Source organism: Pteronotus mesoamericanus, unplaced genomic scaffold (genome assembly GCF_021234165.1).
Source record: "Pteronotus mesoamericanus isolate MK-2021 breed Mesoamerican mustached bat unplaced genomic scaffold, CSHL_Meso_final contig_105, whole genome shotgun sequence".
NCBI classification, from domain to species: domain Eukaryota; kingdom Metazoa; phylum Chordata; class Mammalia; order Chiroptera; family Mormoopidae; genus Pteronotus; species Pteronotus mesoamericanus.
This window is the reverse complement of record NW_026555006.1, coordinates 19,132,300-19,160,154: the sequence shown is the minus strand read 5'-3', so window position 1 is coordinate 19,160,154 and position 27,855 is coordinate 19,132,300. Positions and strand designations below refer to the sequence as shown.

Here is a 27,855-nt window from a genome sequence, read left to right as displayed (position 1 = left end):
GAGAATAATGCAGCCTTGCTTTTTTTATCTATATGAATCATGAAAAGGTCCTAAATTTTTAAATAAATTATGCTAGAAATTTACTGATGAAAAATTAAATTTAATATGTTTTTTCTTTGGATAAAGTGTATATCTAAGATTACCATGAAATATTTTACTTTTCAAATGACATTCTAGAAAAATACTTCCCCAGTTCTTGGGTTGAGATTAATTAAAGGAATTAGAGATAATAAGACAAAAGTTCAGGGAATACTTATAAAGCAAATCACTTCACTATTCCTTCCTAGCTATTGTTCTCACTAGAAACATGATATTTAAAAAGAAATAAAATTGAAAATTGAAAGAAAATTTTAAATGATAGCAAAACAAATTAAAATGAAATTAGTAATGCAATTAATTAATGCATGTTGTTAAAATGGAGTTTAAATTACATTTTTGCTTTTCTCCTTTAATAACTATAACACATTATAAAGATTTTTTTCAAGTTCTCATACAGAATAAAATAGCACAAAAAGAAAGAATGCAGGAGAACATAGTCCATTCTCATCACCTACCATTCATTTACATCTCAAAAAGATACGAACTAAGCTAGAAAAAAACAAAGAAATGGACATGAGGAGCTCCAAAAGTTCTTCTGTAGTCTGAGGAAGGGTCTTCATCTACTATATAATTAGTTTGTAAATAATTTTTTAAATCTTTTCATTTCATGGACAATGTGAAGAGAGAGAGAGAGAAAAGCCCCTTTCTAGATTTGTCAGCAACTGGACTTACTACTGATTTTCACCTGAGGATGGTATCCATGTGAGGAACAAACACTGTGCTTCCAGGAAGAAGGCAGAGATGGGGAATTGCTTTCGGACCCCGGGCTTATCTTTCAACTTCACAGAGCCTCAGTTACCTCGCCACAAAAGGGGAGTAACAATAGCAACAGGACCTTGGAGAATCTCTGATAAAATGTGAAAACACATAAAATATTGTCTTAATAGAAGTTACTAGGCAAGTGTGCCCATTCCACTAAAATTTCTTGTGCTAAATGTATGCGAATGGGCAAGAGGTGGAGGATGGTTGGAGGTTTTGCAAGCGCCTGCTTCCGTGCTGCGCCCTCCCTCCACCCCACCCCATTTCCCACATCTGGTAGCACTTGACTTCACCGTCTCATATATGCAAGAGGCTGCCACCTGCCTCTAGCCACTTTTGCTGACTTTTATTTAGCTGACTTGTTTTCAAGGAGGAGTGAAGGGGGACTTTAGGTGGGAAGTGATAGTTGGGATATCTTCACCTTTGGAATCGACCATCAGAATTTATTTTGTTTCCCTGTACCTATTTCCTTAAGTCCCGATTCACAATTAGTTTTGTAAGTTTCAGTGCGCTCCCGGGGAGCAGGGCAGCCTGCCTTGCTCGTGATCACTCCAGAATCCCGAAGTAGAAAGGGAAAAACGTTCACAATCAGCTATGCAAAGGAGCGCAGTTTGCCTCTGTTACTTAGGGGCAGGTGCGTTACACTTGCCAGGGTTACAAAAGACCTCCAGGGGAGGGCTCAGTCCCTGCGGGAGGAGAAGGAGCAGAGTGGGCGCTCTCGGTCCGCCTTGGCAACCTGAGGACATTTTAGTCCCCGCCGCCCACGGACACTCCTCCGGCGGAGACGGGAGGAAACGCGGAGCTGGGACGGGTGTCCCGTCCCGCCCGAAACTGGGCATTTCGAGAGGATCCCTCCCGGAGGTTTTCCCAGCTCTCGCGGCCCGGCCCGCGGTCTCGCCGCAGCCCAGGGACGCGCGCAGTAGCTACTCCCTGCTCCTCCCACCACAATTAGGCTCACACCCACGGCGCCCCGCCCCCCTCGGCCTTATAGAGGGGGCGAGCCGCGTCTGCGAGCCTGGGAGCTAAAGGCTTCCCCCAGCCGACGGCGCGGTTGCCTGCTTGGCGCAAAAGCCCAGGGGCTGCAGCGGCCGCTGTAGCCAAGTGAGGAGGCGGCTGCGCCCCGATCATGGAAGGCAGCCCCGCCCCAGCACCAGCCCGGGTCGCTACCGACCTTCGCCGCCACCCGTACCGGGTCTACCAGCTCTCGCTGCTGCTCGCCGGGCGCCGTCCTATCCTCACCTCGAAGCCAACATGAAGGAGAACCGGGGCGACGGGAGCGCCCCTTTCTGCGCCCGTCTCAACTACTCCTACCCGGGCATGTGGGAGCCCGAGCGCTCCGCGGAGGCGCGGGGCAACCTCACGCGTGTCCCGGAGACCGGCGAGGATTGTCGCTCGGTGTCCGTAGTCTTTCCCATCACCATGCTGATCACCGGCTTCGTGGGCAATGCGCTGGCCATGCTGCTGGTGTCGCGGAGCTACCGGCGCCGGGAGAGCAAGCGCAAGAAGTCGTTCCTGCTGTGCATCGGCTGGCTAGCGCTCACCGACATGGTTGGGCAGCTGCTCACCAGCCCCGTGGTCATCGTCGTGTACCTGTCCAAGCAGCGTTGGGAGCACCTCGACCCGTCGGGGAGGCTGTGCACTTTCTTTGGCCTGACCATGACTGTTTTTGGGCTCTCCTCGCTCTTCGTTGCAAGTGCCATGGCCGTCGAGCGGGCACTGGCCATTCGCGCCCCGCACTGGTACGCGAGCCACATGAAGACGCGTGCCACCCGCTGTGTGCTGCTCGGCGTGTGGCTGGCAGTGCTCGCCTTCGCCCTGTTGCCGGTGCTGGGCGTGGGCCAGTACACCATCCAGTGGCCCGGGACGTGGTGCTTCATTAGCACCGCAGGAGGTGGCAACGGGACTAGCTCCCCGCGCAACTGGGGCAACCTTTTCTTCGCCTCCACCTTTGCCTTCCTAGGGCTCTCGGCGCTGACCATCACCTTCGCCTGCAACCTGGCCACCATTAAGGCCCTGGTGTCCCGCTGTCGGGCCAAGGCCACGGCATCGCAGTCCAGCACCCAGTGGGGCCGGATCACGACTGAGACGGCCATCCAGCTCATGGGGATCATGTGCGTGCTGTCAGTCTGCTGGTCGCCATTGCTGGTAGGTAGTTCCTGGGTGTGCAGAGGTCTGAGTGGGGCTCCTGCGGGCATCAGAGACTTCTCAAAGTGACAGCACGTGCAGAAGTGTGTTTGCGACCACACGGCTTTGGGGAGGCCTTTCTGCCGGCGCAGTCGTGGTTGCAGTTCCAGAGTTGAGTTTCTCTCTTAACTTGCTGAGCACCTTCCAAATACCAGGCATTGCCTCAGCTTCTGGTTTCGCACAAATGGAGACCCCAGGGGCGCTCATTTTTTAACTGTAGAGAGTTAAGAGTTTACTCAGGTGTGATTTCAGTGTCTGAGCAGAGATGTTTTCTACTGGGTGCATTGGCAAGGACAACCGTAGCCTGTGGCTTTCCCCCTTATTTCAAATACCCCTCCCACTCTGAGGTGAATTTAAGTCAGCGAAAGTCCTCTGCCTGTGCCCACAGGCAGGCACAGCCCTCTTGCAGCTTCTGAGCCTCTTGTGCACTCTCTCAGCGCAGCCGGCTAACCCTCCTTGCAGGCTCACTCTAGACTAGAGGCAGGAGAGTAAAGGTTCATTTGTGGCTGGAGCCAGCCTCAGCCATTTGGAAGGATGCTGGACCACCCTAGGGCGTTCTTGAACTGACAGTCAGTGAACCCTCGAGGTCTGGTAACTCCCAACGACCAGCCTTTGTTTGCCCTTTTGGCAACTATTTAGACCGGGATGGGGGGGCGGGGGGGGGGAGGGGGCGGTGCTGGAGAGGCGGGCAAAGCCAGTCCCGGGACGGGAGGTAGGGGTCTCGTCACTTCCCAGCTCCTCCAAGGGGCACACAGTCTGGAAGCAGGTGATGTTTCCACAGGCTCCTTGTCTAACACCCACTCTTATATCTTACTTTCCTCTGTTACTTTTAGCTGAAGATTTCTGAGGGTAAGTGCTCTTTACTAATTCCTGATGGATGGAGGCTTATTTAGGCAGACTGGCTTCATAGGAGTTATGTTGGAGAAATAGCGACATAACAACAGATATACAATCTGTTCGCAGAGTCATAACAGATTATATATTGGACCTGGAAATTTATTAGACAGTTGTGAAAAACTTCTGACACCCATGGACATAAGTTTGCAGAACCCACACACATATAATTTTTTCCTTTTAAATTGTGGTAAAATACACATAACATAAAATTCATCATTTTAACTATTTTAAGTGTACGGTTCAGTAATAGTAAATATATTGACATTGTTGTGCACCACTTACTGTTTTAAATCTCTGGTGTTTAAAAATAGAACTCTAGTTCCTTGTCCCTTCCCATCCTCCCTTTCATTGGACGAAGCAGATATTCCAGAATACCTGTGTTTCACTGTGTAGTATATTTAGACCACAAGTCTTAGCTCCAATCACTGCCGACATGTGGTGACAAGAAGAGTTCTGTTGGGACCTTCCTGCCCACCAGCTGCTGTATGGTCACAGCTCTGCGTTCCAGGAGCTAGAACTCAGGCTGATGTCATCACGATGGCTTATCAAAACCAGCACCAATTTTAGACATATTTACTTCTATGGCAGAAGAATGGAGTGTGGAGGTGGCCAAACAGAAGGGGAAAAGAGTTCCTAAATAATGAACACTTTACTGACTATGATAATGAACATAACTTTAAAGGCAACGAAGAAAAACCTGAGTTTTTCAGGACTGTCGTTTGAGTCCCATGCCCTTAATTGTGCTCTATCATACTGTTTATATCCTGGAAAAAATGCAATTAAGTCAAATGAATAAAATGCTTATCCATACAGGTAACTGAACTTACAGATGTTTTTTTTTTAACTAGAAGAGATACTATGTACAGTAGTGTGTCTTTTATTTTAAAACTTTAATCTTATACCGTGAGTTCAGTGGCCTTGGAAGAATTTAGATCAATTCATAACCTAGGATGGCCAAACGTACTCTCTTAAGAGAGACTATTTGGAAGTAGTTTCATTTAATTTCAATTAATACCTACATTCAAACAATATCTATTGACTTGCAGCATGTTCTTAGACATTTTATTAATTCAGTCCTCATAAAAACATTAAACTTAAAAAAATTTTAATGTGCTTGATTATATCAAAGAGGAGAAATTCAAGATTTGCAAAATTGGTACTTTTTAAACTAGAGCAAATTGTTCTACCTTCTGTTTTGTGCTCTTTTGAAATTAAATCTCTAAATATCTTAAGAAAGCTCTCCAGTAAAAAGCAGGAATTATCTCAAAGAAAAGAAAGAAACTGGCAAAACCACTTTCCTAATAGGTGAGGGAATTATAAGAATGAAAACACTAGAACTTAGTGAATTGAATTTTTAGTGCATTAATGTTAAAGTGAGAGATTGCTTTCTACATCTTTTTCTTAGCTATGGGTAAAATATAGATTCCTTGTTAGCTTTGGTCAAATTGGGAATCATCCAAATTCCCTACTTATACGAACTCCGAGTATATCTTATCTTGGAAGACTATTATGATTATAATAATATTCTATTGTTACTGCTAGAAGGCTTAGCAGAGAAGAGAATATGAAAACATTGCAGCTGCTACAAGTTCCCACAACCTAAATATTTAAATGTAGGTTATCTATGCTGCCAACAAATTTTTTTACTTTTTATTTTTTCCAGACACCTTACAAGGTGTGAAATTGAGTGAGAATACAGTGGAAAACAGTCTCACCATGTCTATGATTCTTAGCCCTATTTATGTTCATTTGTCATTCTTTGGAATTAGCCAGTGGACTCAGCAATGCAATCTGTTTGACGTTTCATTATTGTTATTATTATTATTATGAACCACAGTCACCAAATAGTTCTGTTATTTGACATGATAGCCAAGATTCTAGAAGCAGCAATAACCTTAGGGGAATGTTGAGAGACACTATGAGTACAGTTTGTGCTTTTATCAACCAGGCATTCGCTGTACAGGTAGAATGTGGCTAACACTGTAGCTATCTTAAAAATAGTAAATATAAAGTAACTATCAACAATGTGAAAAGTGAGGTATGAGGAACAGAGTTACTCATTTATAACTTTGGAACTGGATAAAAGCAGCCTTAGAAACATTTGCCTTTAATCTTGAACCAGCACATTCCCTGCTCAGTGTCTGCAGATGTAGACGGGAATGCTTTGATTCAAGAACATATTTCGCGATGTAGATGTGACTTTTTTTAATTTAAGGAATCACTGATATATTGATGAATAAAATTTGCCTGAAATATATTACATGTGAGAGATTGTTTTACAGAAATAATGCTGTTTTATACTATAAAAAAGTTTTGTTCAATTGCAAATTTTCTCTGCCTGTAAATTTCTGCCATGTTAAGGATATAGTTTCAGGGAAAATGATTAAACATGCGAATTGACATTACAGGAAACATCTATAATTTGCTTTAATAAGAATTGAGATTATTTTGAATTCTTTACATTTTTTGAGTTTACTACATTTTAGGTTCTATGGAAGGGATATTAAGACTTATGAAAAACAGCCAGAGAGTTACAATCTGTTCAGAAAAGCAGAATTCCTACATTTATGAGTGAAACAATTAGAGAACAATACAGGAAAGGATGTAATGAGTGCCTTTAACTCTGGGAAGAAAGTCCATCTGAATTGGCCAGAGGAGGCTTCCTGGAAGAGGTGGGGTGACATAGCTCGAACTCAGAGCTGAGAGCGAGTGAGCCTAGGAACCTGGTGGGATGGGGACAAAGTGTGGGCACTGGAGCCGTGGGAACAATGATGTGGAAAGGCTCCCGGGGCCAAACTGAGGTCGTTTTGATGAACATAGGATGAGGGTTATGGGTTTTGTTTTTTTCTTTTGTTTTGTTTGTCAGTAGGCAGTGCAACCTCTATTTTTTTCTTTTTAAATAGGGGAATTTTTAAAAGATCAGCAGTGCAGTAGTACGTGGATAGATTTGGACCGGAAAAGAGAAAGCGAGATCAGTTACGGCTTGCTTTTGCAGGCTGGTTAGGGCCTTAGGTTAGAGACAGTGGGAAGAGATAAGTCAGAGAAAGAAAGGAAAGAGAGAACTAATGCTATTAGAAATGGTTGATTTTAGGAGTGATTGATTCCACAAACATTTCTTATACATCTACTATGTCCTATTCACAGTGATTAATTACCTCATTTAACTGCATCCTGTAAGAATGCCACTGTTTTCTACATCATTCAGATGAAGAACTCAAGTATAAAGAATAATAGAATTAGAATAATTAAGGGTATCTGACTCTGAGTTTATTTTTAATTTTTGTTGTTCATTTGCTTGCTTAGCTTAGATAGAGGTGATGAATTCTAGTCCTACATATCTTTCTGTTATATGTGTAAGTTACAGATGCTTCTGCCTGTAAAGTAGAGAGGTAGGACTAATAGATATATAGGTCTGTCTCTATTATGTTATTCTCAGGTGTTCTTATTTGCGAGAATCATGGTTCAACAAACCAGATGAGAAATTTGGGAAAGACACTGATAAATTGTTTTTTGTAAGAATGGGGATCCTGAGCCACTAGGACTTTTGGACACAGTATATAAGATGGTAGATTATCTAAATGATATATCCAGAAAGCCAAAATAACTTTAAGATTGAGATAAATCAGAGCTAAAAAAAAAAGATTTTTTATTTGGAGTTTATCAGAGACAGCCAAGAACTAAACAGTTCTTAAGCCATCAGATTTGAAGAAATTCAGATGGTCTAAAGTTGTAGGATAATTGTGACTCATTGGCCTTTCTCCTTTGAAAAAGTTGTGAAGGTCAATGACTCAATCATGAAAGTTCCCACAGGCTCAGTTTTCCGGGAATTAATCTCAGGAATGTACCCCAAACACATGTAACAGATGGTGATTCCTCTGAGGATGCTGAAGGTGGTAGCGAGGGTGGCTGGGTGTCCTGTTTCAGTTTTCAGGGAAGCAATGAGGGAAATGCTCCCCAACACTGCTTATATTTCTGTCATATTTTTATAACCCACCAGTGTTCCCCATTTATCTCATTCATGCCTCACAATTCTAAGACCTACAACTCTAACCTGTCAAATTCTGACTCCTCCATTTTCCTCAGTTTCTTACCATAGAGATAAGTAAGAAGTTTGTATTTCAATTCCAGCCATGCTTCTTGAGGATTATTAGATCACCTTGCAAGTCTCTCTTTTCCCTAGGAAATTCCAACCTTTGTAGAGTAAAGAGAGTAATCAAAGAAGCCTAATTTTTCTTGGGGTTCCTTTTATGTCTTGTCTCCTAAGTGTACGTAACATATTATAGTAAACATAGTAATTCATTCTCATACAGAAATGATCATTGGACAGCATATGACACTTTTCTATGTTTCATTTATGCTATTACAGTTGTCCTAATATTATGTCCCTGTGCCTGCCCCTGCCCAACCCATCCCCCCTTCCATAGTTAACCCCATACCATTGGCCATGTCCATATATGTTCTTTGACTAATTCCTTCACCTTCTTTCAAAGAGACCCCATCTCCCTCCTCCTCTCTTACTGCTATCAGTCTATTCCATGATTCTATGCCTCCGGTTCTGTTCTACTCATTAGCTTATTTTGTTCATTAGATTCCCCCTTATAAATAAGATCATATAGTATTTGTCTTTCACTGACTGGCTTATTTCACTTAGCATAATAGTCTCCAGTTCCATTCACATTGTTGCAAAAGGTAGGAATTTCTTCTTTTTATCTGCTGCGTAGTATTTCATTGTATAAATGTACTACAGTTTTTTAATCCACTCATCTACTAATGGACACTTAGGCTTTTTCCAAATCTTGCCTATGGTAGATAGCATTGCTATGAATATATGAGTGTGTAAGTTCTTTTGAATTGGTGTTTCAGCATTCTTGGGGTATATTCCTAGCAGTGGAATCACTGGGTCAAAAAGTAGTTCTATCTTTAGTTTTTTGAGGAAATTCCATACCATTTTCCACAGTGGTTGCACCAGTCTGCATTCCCACCAACAGGGCTCTAGGGTTCCCTTTTCTCCACAGCCTCGCCAGAACTTGTTGTTTGTTGATTTATTAATGATAGCCATTTTGGCAGGTGTGAGGTGATATCCCATTGTGATTTTAATTTGCATCTCTCTGATGGCTAATGATGTTGAGCATTTTTTTTCATATGCCTATGGGTCATCTGTATGTCTTTCATGGAGAAGTATCTATTCAGATTGTTTGTCCATTTTTTAATTGGATTGTTTGTCTTCCTGGTATTGAGTCACATCAGTTCTTTATATATTTTGGAGATTAAATCCTTATCCGATATGTCATTGGCAAATATGTTCTCCCATACAGTCAGTTCCCATTTCATTTTAATGATGGTTTCTTTAGCTGTGCAGAAGCTTTTATTTACTATAGCAACAACAACAACAGAATGTACCTAAGAATAAATTTAACCAAGGAGGTAAAAAACCTGTACTTGGAAAACTATAGAACACTGAAGAAAGAAATTAAGGAAAATACAAATGAATGGAAGCATATACCGTATTCATGGACTGGAAGAATTAACATCATTAAAATATCTGTATTACCCAAAGCAGCCTATAGATTCAACAAAACTGCTATTAAAATTCCCATGGCATATTTCACAGATCTAGAATAAATATTTCAAAAATTTATATGAAACCAAAAAAAGACCCCAGATAGCCTCAGCAATCTTGAGAAAGAACAAAGTTGGAGGAATCACAATATGTGATATTAAACTATACTACAGGGCCACTATAATCAAAACAGTCTGGCATTGGAACAGACACATAGATCAATGGAGCAGAATAGAGAGCCCAGAAATGAACCTATGCCTCCATGGCCAATTAATATTTGACAAAGATAGCACAAGCATACAATGGAGTAAAGATAGTCTCTTCAATAAATGGTGTTGAGAGAACTGGACTGGTACATGCAAACAAATGAAACTAGACCACCAACTTACACCATACACTAGAATAAACTCAAAATGGATAAAAGACTTAAATGTAAGTTGTGATACCATAAAAACCCTAGCAGAAAACATAGGCAGTAAAATTTCAGAAACCTCATGTAACAGTACTTTGCCAATATATCTCCTAGGGCAAGGGAAATAAAAGAAAAAAATGAACAAATGAGACTACATCAAATTAAAAATCATGTGACTTTTTAACGAGAGAGACACATACACACACGAGGAAGTAGCACTATGGGGTGAAAGTTCTCTGTGACTCTGCTTTCTTTCTCAGAACGCCTCTCTCCATTTTTTCCACTTGCCACTTTACCCCTCTGCCATTCAACAATAGCAGCCAAGCAGTCACTCTTCTTGGGGTGGTTAAGGTCTCAAGTTAGAAGTCACTTTGGTAAAGAAGCCTTCCTTGATTCTCTCTTGGCTTGACTGAGTACTCTGGCCCTTTGGCCTCACAGCACCTACCTTGTATTTCCCTGTCATAGTCAGAGTCACACTTAATTGGACATATTGGTTAATTGACTTCCTGAGAGTAGGCACAGTATTTATCTTGTGTGTTGATTTTTTTTCCCCCTTGGGAGCTATAATGGCCTGCCATACAGGTATGCCCAGTACATGCTTGGCAACTGGATATCTGAGCACCCAAATCAGAAGGCAGGGTCCAGTTCTGTCCCAGTTACATAAGCAATTAATTCTGTGACCTTGGATAATTTACCTGATACTTTTGTGAACTCTTGATACACTTGATATTTACTTCTCTTCTATAAGAATAGTAATTAAAACACCTACCCAGTCCATTTCACAGGATTGCAATGAAAACCGAGATAAATGTATATGAGCATAACTGGAATATCCCTTCTATATTAGGAATACTACTATGATGACTTGCTGAATGCTAATGTTGACTTGTGTTCAGATAGACCTTTCCCCCAGGAACCTGGAGAAAAGAGACAGGTGATATTTTACGGTTTGATTAGTTATAGTTCACTAGGGAAAAAATGTGGCGGAGGATAAAACTTTTTGGAAAAAAATAATAAAATAAGAAAAATGGTAAATCGCATGTGCATAAACTTCTACAAGGTATTGTAATTCATGCCTCCCCTTCTGCCCTGCCTCCATCGCTGTTGCTCTTCTGCCTTCTCTCACCTCTGGAATACTTTTCTCCTCACAGCTGCCTGTTAACTCTCTGAGTCTAATAAGTGCTGGATCCCACCTCCCCTCTTTCTTAAACCTGAGCAGTAACCACTGCCTTGTGCTCTGAAGATCTCTGCCACAAGTCTGAAATAAGTCACCTGTCTTTCCAGTGAGGCACTTCTTCCTATATTTCTCGGTGTGCTCAGACATGTTCTCATGCAAATATTTGCGTTAAATTAATCGTGTATCTAGTTATTGTCCTAGGTTAGCTTGTTCTGAAAACTTCTTAAGGGTAAATAAAAACTGTGCCTCGGTTTTCCGCATTTTCACAGGTGATCCGAAACGTTGAGGCTGAACAGAATCACTCACAGCTCAGAATTGAGTTTACACAAGCCTTAAATCAAACCAAAGTGTGAGAATCATGCAGTTATAAACTGCCTCACAGTTTAGCCAGATCCTGACGAGACATTAATATTATTTGCAACCTACGAATAACACAGCCTGCAAATTTACCATCAGTTAGCCCACCCAGAATTTCTCTTGGTCAGCGTTCATAAGGAGAACATTTCAATGGCTGATCTTGGTGTTTATTCAAAATCTATATATTATTTTACCAGCACTGAGGGTTTTCTTTTTTTAAGATTTTATTTATTTACTTTAGAGAGAGGAGCGGGGGAGGAATAGCGGGACAGAAGCAACAGTGTGTGAGAGATACATGATCAGTTGCCTCTCACATGCCCCCAACTGGGGACCTGGCTTACAACCCAGGAATGTGTCCTGACTTGGAATTGAACCAGAAATCTCTCTGTTCGCAGGCTGAAGCTCAGTCCTCTGAGCCACACCAGCCAGGGCTACCAGCACTGATTTTTATGGTAGGTGTTTAAGGATCATAAATCTAAATGTGAAAGTTAGTGGCAGAGATGGAAGAGGAGGTTTGATTATTTTCATACCTTAATTCTATTAAAATAAAAAAAAATTAGTTATTAATTTAGGTAAGAGTCATGTAATAATATAAGTACAGGATAAATTCTATAACAAACAGCATTACTATTTTTAAAAATCTTGTTAATATAAAAACAAAAGGTCAAGGAAGCAATTACTGATCCAAAAAATTAAGTATGATTTTAAAAATATACTTTTCACTAATCCTTGGATATTGTCTGTGGATTTGATCTTTTTGTTCCTCTTTTTGAATACCTAATAAGTATCATCTTCTGTGGTTGAGAACATGCTGCTGTTGGTGTGATTCATAACAATTTGGAAAAAGAAGTACAATGTATCACCAATATTGAAAACAATGAGAAATTGTGAAAGATCAGATGCATTTTGGGTAATTTGCCAGACAGTGAAGTCAAGCCGTGCTGGCGGTCTTGAGGTGTAAAATTTTCCTGGTAATGTCCTACTAAGGACCCCTTGCTTGAGTCAGGTGGATTTCCCCAAATCGATGAAAATGTCAACAAGTCCTAAGGCACCAGCAGAGGCTGGTGATTAAGTGACCATCGACTTGCGAGCACTCCCATTTCATGAGAGGAACAAAATAAAATGACTGAAGAAGCAAGTGAGAACCATGGGAAGATGAAACCACCAGAAGGCAAGAGACCTGCGTTCTGGTTTTGGCTTTTCTACCACATGATACAAGTCACTTTATCTTTCTGGTATTCCTTTTCCTCTTCTGTAAAACAACGATCAACTCTAGCCTTCTCTTGAGTTCTGACTTCCTGTGGCTCTAAGTAGAAAAAATCATCCCTGTCAGACATAGTGTGTTAGAAATGTAGAGGAAAATACTCAAAGACTTCTTAGGAAGAAGCAAAGAAATGTGAGCAAACAGACAAAGCGGATCTTGCATTCTTTTCTACAATCATTCAATTAGTATTTCTTGAGTGTTGCTGTATGCCTGCAACCTTGCCCCCTGTGGTGATGCTGTGGTGGCCAGGGCTGAACCAATGTTTATATGAGTTGAGCAATGATATAGCGCTGGGAGGCCCTATTCACACTGTATTCTACACGAATGCCACTCCTTTTAAGTGTGCAACGTGTGCTATCCTTGGTAGCCCTGTTGGTAAGCCATGCAGACACACTATCTTCTTTCATGAAGCTTTCAGTATACTAGGGTAGATAGACAGTAAATAAACAATCATGCCAATAAACAAAGGTAAGCAGTCTGATGGGTCATTAATGTGATTTCTCACTGCCATATTGTTCCTCTACTTTAGATTGGCCTTGGCTGGGCAGAGGAGCAGGGCTGGTTCACTGCTGCTGGAGCATGTCCCTGCCCAGGCTATAGTGTGGTATGTCCCTGCTTGGATGTCATCATTAGAGAGAACCTGAATACACACCCATGACTCCAGCCATAACTCTTAGCAGTGATTCCCCACAGTGCAGCCAATGGGCTAGAAAGTGTGGACTCAGAGGTGGCTGGCCTCAGACCACATACTGTCCAGAGTCAGCCCTCCCTTTTGGGTCCTTAGGCTCTGGGCTGTACTCAGATTACCTCCAGACAAGTTTCCCTTCCTGTTCCAATGAACTGTCTTTGAAGACTTTCCATACCATTCCCTCTAGTGAATATAGTCGAAGCCACCTTGCTTCAAGTTTCTTGGGAGAAGAGGTTAGATCTTTGTTTCTTTCTTTCTTTTTTTTCCTAGAAGGCCCTGGGACCCTTAAGCATGATGGTCTACCTCTTCCCAAGTGACCAGGAGTATATTATGAGGAATATTATGAGGATTGTCCTTTGTTATGCCAAATAAACTTCTACTATGTAAATCTACTTATTCTACATTTACCAAAGTAAATGATTCTTGCTTCTGTAACATCTGCTCCAATGGGACTTTGGAGGGGCTTACAGGGGCCTCACTGAGATATTGTCATTTATGATGAACCTTGAAAGAGGACAGACACTTTGAGGAAGAAAGCAGTGTGTGAAGGCATCAATGTATAGAAAAGAGCTGGAATTGTTGGAGGAACTGAAGGAAGGCAAGATGGATGGATTAGTGCGAGTAAAAGAGAGTGACTTCAAATTGAGGCTAGGGAGATAGACAGGGCCACACTGCAGAACCTTGTCATTTTTGTTTGGAAGTTTAGATTTTTAGCCTAAGTTTGAGAGAAAGCAACTAAAAGCTTTGAGTGACGGAATGATTTGATCTGCTTTATGTATTAAGGAGATCACTCAGGTTGCCTTATGAATAAGAGAAGTGGACATTAGAACCCTTTGTACTGAAGTGAGATAGAGACGTGGAGACATTAATAAGGAAAAACATTTTTCCTTAAGTGTTGCTTTAAAAGAAGGGAGGGACATAAACTAGAATAGAATTCGTGGAAGGCAGTCTATGCAGCAGCACAGAATCAAAAATTGAGCCAGACGTGCTGGGAATGGTAAGCAAATCTGTGTTTGTTGAAGTCAAGAAATATTATGAGTCTAACAGAAAAGGGGAAGGGAGGGAGGAGTGCTTTGGGAGATTGCCTTGAAGATTGGGAATAGGAATTTGTGGTTAATTTTGGACAAGTATTGTTTTTCTATACTTATGTTCCATATTTGTACAATAAAATGGTTCACATTATAAAATCTCTTGGTTCATAAAAGCCATTTAGTGAAACAACCCATCTAATGTTTAATCTCTTTCTAGGATATGTTTGGTGACATTGTCTAAGCGTTGAACACATTTACTTATAGGAAATTTGTTGCTCTTTAAGGGACACAAAGAATTTTCTATGGGCCAACCATCGTGCCAGGTTTTTTCTCACAGATAATTTTCTTTATTTCTTACAACTCTATGAGGTAGACATTATTAACTCCAGTGTAAAGATAATGAAAAAACTAAAGCTAAAAGAGGTTGAATGACTTGCTCAAAATAACAGACCTAGTAAGTTGTCAAGATGAGATTCCAAGGCCAATCTCTTTCCTCCAAGTGTCCCAATTCATCTTAAGTTGTTCTTTCGATTAGAAAAATTTTATTTCCCTAACATTGATTGCATTAGAATGGTACTAATTCTAGTCCTTGGTTTATATGGAACAATACTAAATTTAATTAGAGACATGTTTTATTTTTTAAATTATATGATACTATACTTCTATATTAACTATCAAGAAGTTCCACTAGCTTTACAAAGAGCAAAATAACATGAAGTAATCTTGCCCATGTCAAGGACAGGAGCTGTGATCTATTAAATCATTTAACCAACACTTTACTGAATATCGCTTGTGTGCATATCAGTGTGTTAAAACCTGACAAAACAATGGCATGGCCCTTGTCCTCAAGGAATATGTTCCCTACAGAATGATTCCCCGGAGAAACTTGAGGTTGTCACTCAGAAAAGCAATGTCATTTTTCATTGTCAATTTTGAATGTAGACACAAAGCTGAGTACCATTCATAATTCATTTATCAACTCATGCACTCAGCAATTGTTTTTTGAGTACCTACTAAGTATCAGACACAGTTCTAGGTACTACAAATATAGTAGTGAAATAGACATATTTTAGACTAGTTTACTGTCTCAAGAAACATGAATTCTAGTGGAAGGAGAAAATTATTCAATAAATAAATAAACTAGAAGTTAGATTATGATAAATTTTTAAGAAAAGGATTTAGTGTAAGATAGAGGGACCAGGAAACTTCTGAATATTGGGTTGTAAGGGAGCAATACCTCTGAGAGGTAACATTTAATCTGAATCCTGAATGAAAGGAAAGAACGGATTCACAATCTAGGAAGAGACTTGTAGGCAAAGGGAACAGCAAAGGCCCTCAGCTGGTATGCTCAAGGGATAGGAAGAAGGCCAGTGCAGCTGAAGCGAAATGAAAGCGGAGGAAGTGGAGTGCTGTTATTTGAGGTCAAAGACCGTGTTGGGCCATGCAAGTCTGTACTAAGGAGTTTCAACATGGTTTTAAGAGAACACTGGAAGGTTTAAAGCAGGGAAATGCCATTAATGGATTTACGTTTTTAAAAGATCCTTCTGGAAGCTGTGTGAAGTCTAGATTGCAGAAGGGCAAGAGTGGGAGAGGAGAGAGCAGGTGCTGAGCTTGTCCAGGTGAAATGATAACAGCTGAGATTAGGGTGGAGAAGTGAAAGGGTTTGGAAGACAGAGTTATACAACATTCTGAAATTTCTCTAATGCCTGTTGTATGACTCTCACAAGAAATAGAGCCCTCTCTTCTCTGTGCGTCTGGTAAGGAGGTGGATATCTGTCCATAAATGGTTTTCCATTTAGCTCCGTAAGAAGGAAGTTACTGCTCCAAGCTTGCACAGCTATTAATGAGCAGAGTCAGGATTAAGTTCTATCTAATGGGTGCAATATTTTTTTCTGAGACATAAATCAGAACAGTCTGATTTATGTTCTCACAGAGCAAGGTAAGTAAGCAAAGTTTGCTCACAAAATAATAGGATGCCACAAGAATTATGAACCTCAGAAGATTCAGACCAAGCTAAAGCAAGCTAGCTTAAGGGAAAAAGAAAAAAGAGGAAGGGGGTTGTACTGTATTCTTTTTTCCAAAGCCTTTGGTTAATAAGTTTATTGAATATTTACAGTCTACATGTGTGATTTTAATTTTGCTTTTATAGCAATATAATTATAGCAATATAATTTCAGTGAATACATCATCTTGAAGCACTGTTTCAACATAGATCTTTCTTTCCTTCCTTCCCTCCCCTGCCATTATTGTTTTGTTCTGTTTTGTGAATACAAGAAACAGACATAGCATAAAGTCTCAGGATCCTGCTTCATCTGCAAAGACTAATGTGAACTCTGTTAAGCTGTAATTAAAGATTTAGGCTCAGAGAATTGTCCAGAAGTGAGTTAAGAATAACACGTTAAGTTTACAATGAAACAAGTGGCTTTGTAAGGATCTGAAAGCTCACACTATGTTAGAACCATACATAGTGAGGAGACTAGAGAAGAAAAAAGAAATTCTTTGTTGAATTTTCCATAAAGGGTAAGTTTTAGTCTAGGTTTGATAATATTCTGGCAACTTTCACAATAGGTGTGGTAACAGCCAATATGCTGGGTGGCAGACTTTTAAATTCATTTAATGGTAGCAATTTTCTCCTAGAATAAGACTAAGGATTTGCCTGGATTTAGAAATAAATTTCTTAATGTTAGCTTTTGTTCTATGAAAGACATTAGGGAATATTTTGAATTTTTTTGTTTTGTTTTTTTCCCTAGCATCTATTTCTAATTAAATTTGGCTGTAGATCGGCTTTAGGAAGTATGGTAATGTCTTCTGACTTCAGAGCTCTAGTCTCCTCCCTAAACTTGGTTCTTGGTCGCAAATGTCAGAATCTGGCTCCAAGCACAGAGGGCGTATGTGAAAAGGATGCTGGGGGCTCGGGGCCACGGAAAGCTGGGAGGCCGGGCTTGAAAGATAGGCAGGACCCAGGCTCTTCTGGATGCTGAGCATCAGGCCCCACAACCCTGCCGCAGTTTGCTGCATGCTGCTGGCTGAATCTGACATCTAAGAGTTCCTTCTCCTTTGTGTGGCTCTCTTAAGATTCAAAGTCCTGGGTGCAAACCTCACTTAGCTAGGTTTTTTGTTTGTTTTGTTTTTTATCCCCACGCTATATCAAAGGGTCACTAGAAGGATCAAGCACCTGCTGCTTTTTGTTTTTGAACTAAGAGGTGATAGTGGAAAGTTAAGTGCTGGGATTTCTCTCCCACCTAGACTACATAGACAAAGTTTTTCAAAATTGGGGTATTAATAATAATAAAAGGTGAGGGTTCGTTGTTACCATATAATTAACTTTTAGAAACAATATGACAAGCCGAGCACACGTCTCTTATGGGGGAGTTAGAGTGTCAGGGAGACTGGCGGAGAGGAAGCTGAAGAGACCCTGCAAAACAAAATGACACATTTACTGAATGCCTACCCTGTGCAAGTACTTGAGAATGACCATGTTAAGTAAGCTCTTCACATACGTTATCTTATTTAATCTTTATGACTATGGATTAGCTTGGTATTTTTTTATCTCCCTTGTTCAGTTGCAAATACTAAGACTCAAACAATTAGACAACGTGCCTTAATCATAGCCCTAGAAATTGGTAGACACTAGGCTTTTTTGTACTATCATGTTCTGTTTCATAATGGCTGTCTCTTTTTGTTAGTTTATTAAAACATTTTTAAATTACGTCATTGAAAATGTGCAGGAAAGAACAGATTGATTGAGAATGGTCAATAATCACAGAAACTGGCTGGGTCAGATAATCACAGTGACTAAAGATTTCCTGCAGAACCTCTGTTGATTCATGCATTGACTGGCTTTCTTAGGTGCTTGGGTTTCTACAGAAAATATTATGAAAATCCCAGTAGTTGACAAGAATTTTTGCTTGTCTTACAAAAACCTGTTAATGTATTCTATTCACCGTGATACCTACACTCTAGCCTTTTCTGTGAAGGTGTGGTATCAATTTCATCCACTTCTGTCTGTCTGTTCAGGCTTTGAACATTCACATACAGAGGTTAAGTTTTACTAGGCAAACATTTTCAGCTAGTACAATTCACAAATATTATTCTTTTTTTACTAAACTATTTATAAAACAAATATAACTGTTTATTGAGTTCCCTTTGCTTAGGGGGAAAGCGTTTGACTACAGTCAAAATTAGAAAATGTGTTTTGACAGTTTTAAAACTTCCAGCATGATACAGTGCATTCTTGCAAAACTGCTTTCATCTTTCTGCTTTCTTAAAATTATGGAGAAGAGAAAGAGCCTTAGCAAACCTCAGTGTGTTCACAGTGACTCTCTGACATGGAATTCAGGCATGTTACTCTCTAGCATGCTCTCACCCAGGTTAAAAGGCTTCAGATTCCTTAATTTAATCCTTAAAGTCTTCTATTTGTCCACATTTACCATTCATATCCCATTTCTCCCCCAACATCCTTACCTTCAGTCATAAATATCTATTTTCAGTTCCTAGAATGATTCAGTTTCGCATTTAGAAGTATGAGTGCTTAGTCTTTCAAAACTCTCTGGAAGTATCTGTTATTTTAGGGGGTAGTGCTTCCCTGCTCCTGTAGACTGATTGAAATGCCCTTCCTCTATGTTCCATAGTGCGTGTGCATACCTTTTGCACTCAATTATGTACAATTATATTTACAATTGTCATAATATTTATTATGCCAGTGAAGATTATTGTCCACAGTAGACAAACGCTTACTTTACCATAGGCACTGAGTAATCCATTTCACAGACATAATCACGTTTCATTCTGTCAACAACACTATGATGCAATATTGTTATCTCCTTTTACAGATGGAGAAATTGAGATGTTAAGTCATTTTTCCAAGGTCACAAAGTTAACAGAAAGCAGAGTTGACTTTCACATCCAAATTTGTCTGATTTTATAGCCTATGCATTAAACCACTAAATTAAAAGCCTCCCTCTTAATATCCATTTATTTATCTAATTCTCTGTAAACTGCTTAAGAGCAGAGACTTTGCCATATTTGTTAATAAATCTTCCTAGAACATAGCAGCCACTCAATAAATGATCATGGAATGAATGAAGAAAGGAAGTTGTAATAAAGTGGGAAGGATACTAGATCTGGAATCAGAAAATCAAGGTATAAATCTTGTCCTTAAGAGTTTTTCATATAGTAGATATTTGCCAAAGAACATCTATGCAGATATGCACAGCCCGTGGACACAGACAGCGCTGTGGTGAAGGCCAGAGGAGGCAGATGGGGGTGGGGGGACAAGAGTAGGGAATGGGGAACATCTGAACGTTGTCAACAAAAAAAAATTTTTTAAGACTTTTATGTGTATTAAATGGTTTTTAGTCTTCACATAAATCTTCCAGGTAAATGATATTTATCTCTTTTTCAAATTTGTATTTAATTCTTTTACTTGCTAGGTAAGCAACTTGCTTTAAGACCCACAGTTGGTGGTACTGAGAAAACTGAACTCAAGTGTTTTTGATTCCCAAACCACCAATTCGCCTTGTAACTGATGACTAATGGGTACTATTTGTACAGTAAAAGTTGTGAGGATTTTTTAAAACATATCTTTTGCTTTATTTTTTTATTTTTATTGTTTCCACATTGCTGATAGTAATTAAAATTCTTAGAAAGATTAAAAGCTACCTTTTAGATAGACAACAATGAGAGACACAACATTGTTTTTGCAATGAAGAGAGAAGTTAATTAGAAGCAGTGGAAGAAACCACGAGACAACAGCTTCTCTAATGCCTGGTGTCCAAAGAAGGAAAAAACAAAAAGGATGTTTGGGAAGGTGCCCTGGGGAGAACAATCAAACCATGAGGAATTTTAGCAAGAACAGGGAAACAATAGCAATAACAAAGAAAGGGGAAAACACTGCTCAAAAATGCTCAAAAGTTTCACGTATTTATGTTGCCTGCGGTCATTATCAGAGATGGCATAATATAATGGCTTCAGAATAAAGAATGCAAGTACAAATCCAGAGTTGGAGCAGCCTTCACCATTGGTAATCTGGAAGCTCAGCATTGCCATCAAGGACCATGGCTTCTTCCGTCTTTTGCAGTCTATGGTGCTGGCTTCATCCTGTCTATGGCGTGTTCCCTTCAGCTGGTGGGACATTGCTGGTACATGCTCCCTATTGCTCCTCTAGCAGGAGAGAGATGTGTTTTTCTGTCGCTCTCTCCTAAAAATAAACATTTTTCCAGACAATCTTGGTGGATCTCATTGTGTAACATGGGTTCCCAACAGCAAATCTGATCTGGGTACATTCTGGTAGCTAGGGAAGGGGTCCACCCTGAGGCATTGAGGTTCCAGTGAAAATAAGTGTGCCAATGGGAAGGGCAAATGGGATAACAGGTGCGGGGTAGGCAATCAGTAGTGGACACTGCATTGGTAATACCTATGCAATTTAATCTTGAGAATAGATATATATAGAAGGACCTCTAAAAGTATAAAGCACTACTAGATCTCCCCTGTCCAATATGGTAGCCACTAGTCACATGTGGTTATTGGACATTTGAAATGTGATTACTCCAAATTGAGATATAGTATAAGTACAAACCATACATCAGATTTTGAAGATTACACAAATAATGTAAAATACTTGTTAATAATTTTTATATTGATTACATGTTGATATACTATTTCAGATATATTAGGTAAATTAAAATATGTTATTAAAATCAATTTGACATGTTTATTTTTACATTTTTTTAATAATGTGGTTACTATAAAGCTTAAAATTATGTATGTGGCTCACATTTGTTGTTTGAATTACATTTCTTTTGGATAGAGTTGCATTAGACCAATGACTTTCTAATTATTTTAGGTAACTAAACTATTAGGAAACTATTAAGGAAACTATTTCAATAAATATTTTTAGAACAACAGATAAAAACAGGGCTGCTCTGATTCAATGAGGTGGGGGGCTGGATATTTCCAAGTCTTAGTAACATCTATTTACCAATTCTTGCAAAATCATTTTTGAAAATACTTACATCAAATATAGATTTTAAAATGAAATCTCCAAAATCACTCTCCTAAGATAATAATAGGAATAACTTTTTAATTACTTTAAGATCTTCTCTAGGAAGCTAAGTATTGTAGTAAAAACTGCCTTCCTTGAACTCACATATTAAGAGGGCCCTAATGGATTCAGGTGTTAGGATCTGTTTACCTTCTCATAGGAGCCTATAATCCCCATAGAAACAAAGCATTGAGTCATGAGAAAGATAGGTTGCTTCTTCATGTTTGCATTTTTCTGATTCCTATTAGATACTACGGTATTGAACCAAATGGTAAGAATCTAAATACATCAACAGATGAGACAAAATAAACCTAAAGAGGGAGGAAACTTAGGAGATGAATAGGTTATAATTTTCCATTTTCCTGCATAATATACAATGTGAACTTAATCTTCTTCAAACTCTCCTTAAACCTGGTACAAATTGTAAGTGCTAACCGTAATTTAAGTGATTTTGTAAAGTCTAATTCCCTGAAAAAAGAAAAGCAGGATCTTTTCAGAAAAGTATTTTAAAAACGAAGTGTATTATTTGTGATGTAAATATCACATAGCACTTGATTTTCACCTGCCATCTATATAGTGCATGAAAGGAGAGAGTTGACTGTGAAGATGGATTACAAGGCCACTACATAAACCCTTAACAGATGATGGGTAAAAAAAAAAATGGACCTGTGCTCCTACTGGACATAGTGAGTTACCATTCTGTGGTGTCATAGCCACATTCTCCTCATTAGAATTCATATATTGCCCTGGCTGGTGTGGCTCAGTGGATTGAGGGCTGGCCTGAAAACCAAAAGGTCACCAGTTCGATTCCCAGTCAGGGCACAAGCCTGGGTTGCAGACCAGGTCCCCAGTTTGGGGCATGAGAGAGACAACAAATTGATGTATCTCTTGCATGTTGATGTTTTGCTCCCCCTCTTTCTCCCTCCCTTCCCATCTCTATAAAAATAAATAAAAAAATATTTTTTAAAAAAGAATTCCTGTATCTAGGAAGTGACCTTTCTTTTGCTATACTTAAAATCTGAAGAAGGAGAAGAAGAAGAGGAGTGGGGAAAGAAAAAAAAGGGAGAAGAAGGAGAATAATTAGTAGTTACATAGTATTTGCTAGTTAGTATATGCAAAAGGGGGGAGGGCCACCAGAAATGTTTGGTTGCAGCTTTCTCCCTTCACGCAAGCAGTAAAAATGCATTTTAAACCCAGTTAAAATAGTTTTCTTTAGAAAGGCTGAGGCATTGGCGGCTGAACTTCCTGTCATCATCCAGAAATCACAGAATATTCTCAATGTCAAAAGAAAATCTGATGCCATTGTGTGTGACACCTTAAACCACTCAAGTTGTAGATCTGGCAACACACAATTACTAAGCTCAACAGAACAAGTGTTAACTATAAATAAAGCGGATGATTTTTATGTGGGTGTGTTGTGTGTTGGGAAAAAAAAATTAATTAATATAATGATAAGAAGTTCCTATGCTCATACTGACTAGAAACTTAACATTGGCAGGGAATTTTGCATGTTAATTAAATGGTTACTGATCTCTTATCTGTTAGACTCTGAGGAGTTGTACTGTAGGGAGCTAAATTGATTGGTCTGGAGCTCAGAGTAGAGGTATAGTGTATAGCACATAGCTGCGTCTTGAAATCATTGGATTGGAAGAGGTGACCCAATGAGTTTATGCACACAAGAAATTAAAATGTATTGTCTGAGTTACCACTTTCTCTCCTAGGGCTTGCCATGATACTAAAGCCCTGTGAGTATAAGCTGATGCGAGATACAATTTGCACCTTGATGGACCGGCCCTAGGAGGATGAGGCCCACAGTGTTCACTGGTCGTAGCGGATGGACAGCCGCCAGTTGCCACTCTTGCCTCCAGGTCTCCCAGACATATCCCTTCTCGTTCTGCTCCTGGCTACTGTGGGTAAAGGTGTGCCCCACAGATTCAGGTTTGGGGAGGTTGCGGGTTGCCCAGGTCCCTCTTCTTTTCCTTGTTTTTGACCACGCTGGAGCTCAGCACGGATCATTCTTCTCTCCCCTTGGACTAAATGAATGAGATGAGGCAAGTCATTCTCTGAGCCTTGATTTTCTCCTTTGTAAATCGAGGGGGTCCGTTTTCCATTTATATTACTCTGTGAAATGAAGTAAAAAAATTCTCACTATGACTTGATAACAAATTGATATGGGAAGAAGGAATTGATTGTATTTTATGAAATAAGGTTTGTGGACTTTAAGTTAATGTGTGGATTCCACATTAAAGTCTCATTTGTTCTTTAAAAGTAAGGGGGTGCATAATATATAATGTGAATTTAATCTTCCTAAAGTAGGACTCAAAAAATACTAACATTTTCAGGATGAATAAAGAGACCTTAAAGGAGACTGCAAAGGAGTACCCAGGGGGCAGCAGGGAAATGAGTAAGAAAACCAGAACAAATGGAAACCTGAATATTAGGGGAGAGAATATTTTCCATATAGGGCCATAGGCAACTAGCTCTGATGTTACAAAAAATCAAGTTAAGTAAGCATCCATTGGATTTTGAAACTGGTTGGTATCTCATCGTGAGGATTTCTGGACATAGAGGGCAGGCCATGGGAGGTTTAAGAAGAAATCTGAAGATAAGGAGGGTAAGCAACTCTTTTGAGAAGTCAGCAGTAACTGGAATCTGCAAAACGTTTTATTTCCTCAAGGTAGGATAAATTTAGATATATTACAATGATAATGGGAAAAGCCAAAAGTTAAAGATAAAAGAAGAGGGAGATAATTGAGAATGTAATGCCTCTGAAATGCATGCTGGACAGGATCCACGGCACAGGTAGAGAGGGTTCATCTTAGGCCACAGGGCACCCCTGCTGTTTGAACGAGAGGCAAGGAGGAAGGACAGCTGCAGGCTGGACTCAGTGGTGCGTGAGAGGCCATCTGAACAAGGCGCTCCCTCAGTGAGGCGAACTAGGAGAGTGGAGAATGTGTGAAACCATGTTCAATATTTTTGCCATAAGCATTTTTGCCACAAATATTTTCACCACATGACTAATTGGCTGCAAGGCATTTTTGCTCTAAAAGATAAAATAACTGGTTGACAGTTTGGTTTTCATTGGGCAGACTTCATGTATTTACGCTAGTTGGCAATTTGGTTTCATTCTCCATTGATGAAGTTCTGGCAATGCTCCAACGTTAATATTATATACATCTTAGCCCTCATAATGGCCTATACAGGGAGGAGTAAACATGGATCTTAAGATAATGCGTGATGACAACTATGTTTAATGCCAGATTGTAAAGTTATGTGTAAAGCCAGGTTGCTCACTAAACTAGAAAATGCTAGCATACCAGTTTGCAAATTTGTCAGTGAGCACAGTCATCCCTCCCACTCATCAAAAACAAGTCTACCAAGCTAGGGCATGTACCAAAGAGGTGGTAACTCATTCACAATAGTCTTGAAGAGCATTAATGATTGATTCTGTAGGTGCAAGTTGATACCTCTTGTAAAGAAGGAAGAAATTGTTGCAGAAAAGAAAAAATCTTTGTGATGCCAAAGAGACAGGAATCAACAAGCAAAAAAATTTTAAAATGTATAATACTGTAAAGACTTTGAAGACAATGTATATTCACTTTTCTCATTAGCTTTTTGAATTTTGTTGTTAATTTTTCATGTTTCATTATGTCCTTTTTAATGTCCCTCTTTTTTTTTTCCAGCAATAGTCTTACAGCCCATTAGTTGTGCAGTGAAAATGCTTGCAATAAAGAAATTTATGGTAAAAATGCTTATGGCAAAAATAGAACTGTATGAAATAGCCATTGTGGTAGAGAGAGAGCTATCTTACTAGGGAATCACACCAGCTGGGGACCTTGAATTCAAAGAGATCCCCACCTGCCCACATTCAGTCAGGGGCCAGGCCAAGTACAAGATGTGTCCCTTTGAATCCCCTTATATAGTGAAGTCCTCCCACAGCACAGATCCAAAAGAGAGTGTCATTTTGACAGGAGATGAAGTTAAATAAGAATGCATCCTATCAGGGAGAGCCACGGCCATTAACCTGCATTGTATACTGGCTGTGGCATCGGATGGAGTTCTTCACGTCATGGCTGTACTGTCCCTGAGTCACGGAGGCCAGTAATTTACTGGTGAACATCATATCCCTTTTAATAAGCCATAACTAATTTGTTGATTAAACTCTAAGTTTTGATCCGTTATAGAGAATCAGACTGCTTACCAATGAGCTGTTAAATTTTGCGCATGTCACCTTCCTAAGGATTCCAGCTAAAATGACCATGATGATGGCTTTAGGATGGACTATGACACTAACGTTTTACCAATAAGTTATTTAATAGGTTATTGTTTATGTCGAGGCTTCCAACGACTCTAAGTTTAGTGCTTCTTTTCTAAGTGTGAAAATGGCATGTTTGTTGTGGAGAATTTGGAAGACAAAGAAATATGTAGAGAAGAAAATGGAGATCATTCTAATTCCCACCCAGAGGTGGCAGCTTCTAATGTTTTTCTATATAGAGGCACAGAGTTGTTTTTAATTGCATGATACTATGTCATAAACATTTGTTTCCACTTTTCACATTCTGGACATTTTTTCATGTTATTAAATACTCTTCAAAAGTGTGATTTTAAATGGTATCATTGGAATACATATATATTATGAGTATCACATGTTATGCAAATCCATGGGTATTCTATAATCTAAACAGCTCTCTGTTGATGAACATTTAGGTTTTTCTAATTCTCTTTTATATTGAGGCAGATATTCCTGAACACCTTAGTTAACACCTCTGATTCCTTTCTTAACCATTTAATTGTTCTTAATTGTCACTAACACTGTGGTTCTCTGAGTGGGTGTTTTGAGTTCAAATGAAACTGTATTTTGGCAGGGAAAGAAAAGCTGTTTTAACTATAAATATTTTCAAGGATTAGTGTTCTTTAAACCTTGGCAGAGACACATTCTCTTGACAACTGAAATATAAAGGTTTGAAATATAGTAAAGATACCTCTTCTGACATGTATATCACAAAGCTAATCCGTCATCTATGCTCCAAGGAAATGAATAATATATAGAGTAGATTTTGCCTTCCCCTTTTCAGCCAGATTTTAATATCTACTTGGCTACTGACGTTTTTTGACCATTCTAATAGAAAGGTGAATATTTATCTAGTCATATATGTACTGAGCTATACTGAGCAAGATCACACAGAATTTTCAATTGATACTAATTGAAAGGAAAGAGTAATTCTTTCACATTAAATAATGTGACAGCAGGGTTTTTTTCCTCGAAGCAACTCTATTAGGCAGAAATTTGAGGAAAGCAGACATATAAGCAAGGCATTCATTTCCTTGCACTGTTCCCCTAAACATCCACTGTTCTGTCTCTGAATGGCAGAACATTCTGTCCTGGAAGCATTTGCAATAGTGCCATAGCCTGTGGCTTGGGAAGAGTTGTGCTCTGTAAATTGAAGGTGTAGATTATTATCTCATTTGCATTTTTGCAACTGCTTTATTGGATGGAGAAGATATTTGGTAATCATCATTTATCATATTTTAGAGAAGGGAGAAATTAAGATGTAAACTTAGATAACTGGTCCCCAAACTATTGATAGAAGCAGAGACCAGTCAGATTTATGGCAGGTCTTTAACTCTTGGCCAGTGTGTTTGCCAATCTCTTTCTTCTAAAATAATTTCCCCCTAAAGCTTTATGAATCCAGTATCTTCTCCTCTTCCACTGTCCACTTTCTAACTTTGTAATTTTTCTCTCCACTCTCTTTACTAAAACACATCCTTGAAGTTTGTCTTCTGTTCCACGCCTTTTACCTTTTGGTTTCTTATATTTTTTAAAAATTTCATTTATTTATTTCTAGAGAGATGGGAAGGAAGGGAGAAAAAGAGGGAGAGAAATATCGATATGTGGGAAACACACAGATCAGTTGCCCCTCACGTGCCCCCACACTGTGACCTGGCCTGCAAACCAGGCATGTGCCCTAGCCAGGCTCTGTGGAACAACGCTCAGCCAACTGAGCTATGCCAGTCGGGCCTCTATTCTTTTTTAAATTAAATCCTTATTCCATGTCCATTTTTGCTCCAGAATTCATCAGAGAAAAACTTAATCAGAGAGGTATATATGAGAGGCCATCCAGTCTGATGTCTGTTTACTAGTGAGCTCAATAAAACAGAGTAAATGATTTGCCTAAAGCCCTATATGGTGGCAGAAACAGCAGTAGAGTTTACTTCTTCTGATTCTTAGTTCATTGTTGTTTTGAAAATTTTTATCAAATTATATAATAATAAAAATGAGATTAGACAACTTCAGGTAATTTTTAAAATGTTTATGAACTTTTCATTTCCCAAGTTTTCATATTGGATCTTGCAGGAGAAGCTTCTGAAACAGTAGACTAGCATG

General features: G+C 39.4%; 1 protein-coding gene across 2 annotated transcripts in view; it reads left to right on the top strand.

Annotated features, from left to right (window-relative positions):
• Nucleotides 1–1,880: 1,880 nt before the first annotated feature.
• PTGER3 (prostaglandin E receptor 3) overlaps nt 1,881–27,855 on the top strand; it is a 197,063-nt gene continuing 171,088 nt past the window's right edge. For both annotated transcript variants that reach the window (XM_054574693.1, XM_054574683.1), the window contains exon 1: nt 1,881–3,003. In XM_054574693.1, coding sequence (XP_054430668.1) covers nt 2,110–3,003 — 894 coding nt within the window. In that variant the 5' untranslated portion in view covers nt 1,881–2,109. The remainder of the gene's footprint in view (nt 3,004–27,855) is intronic.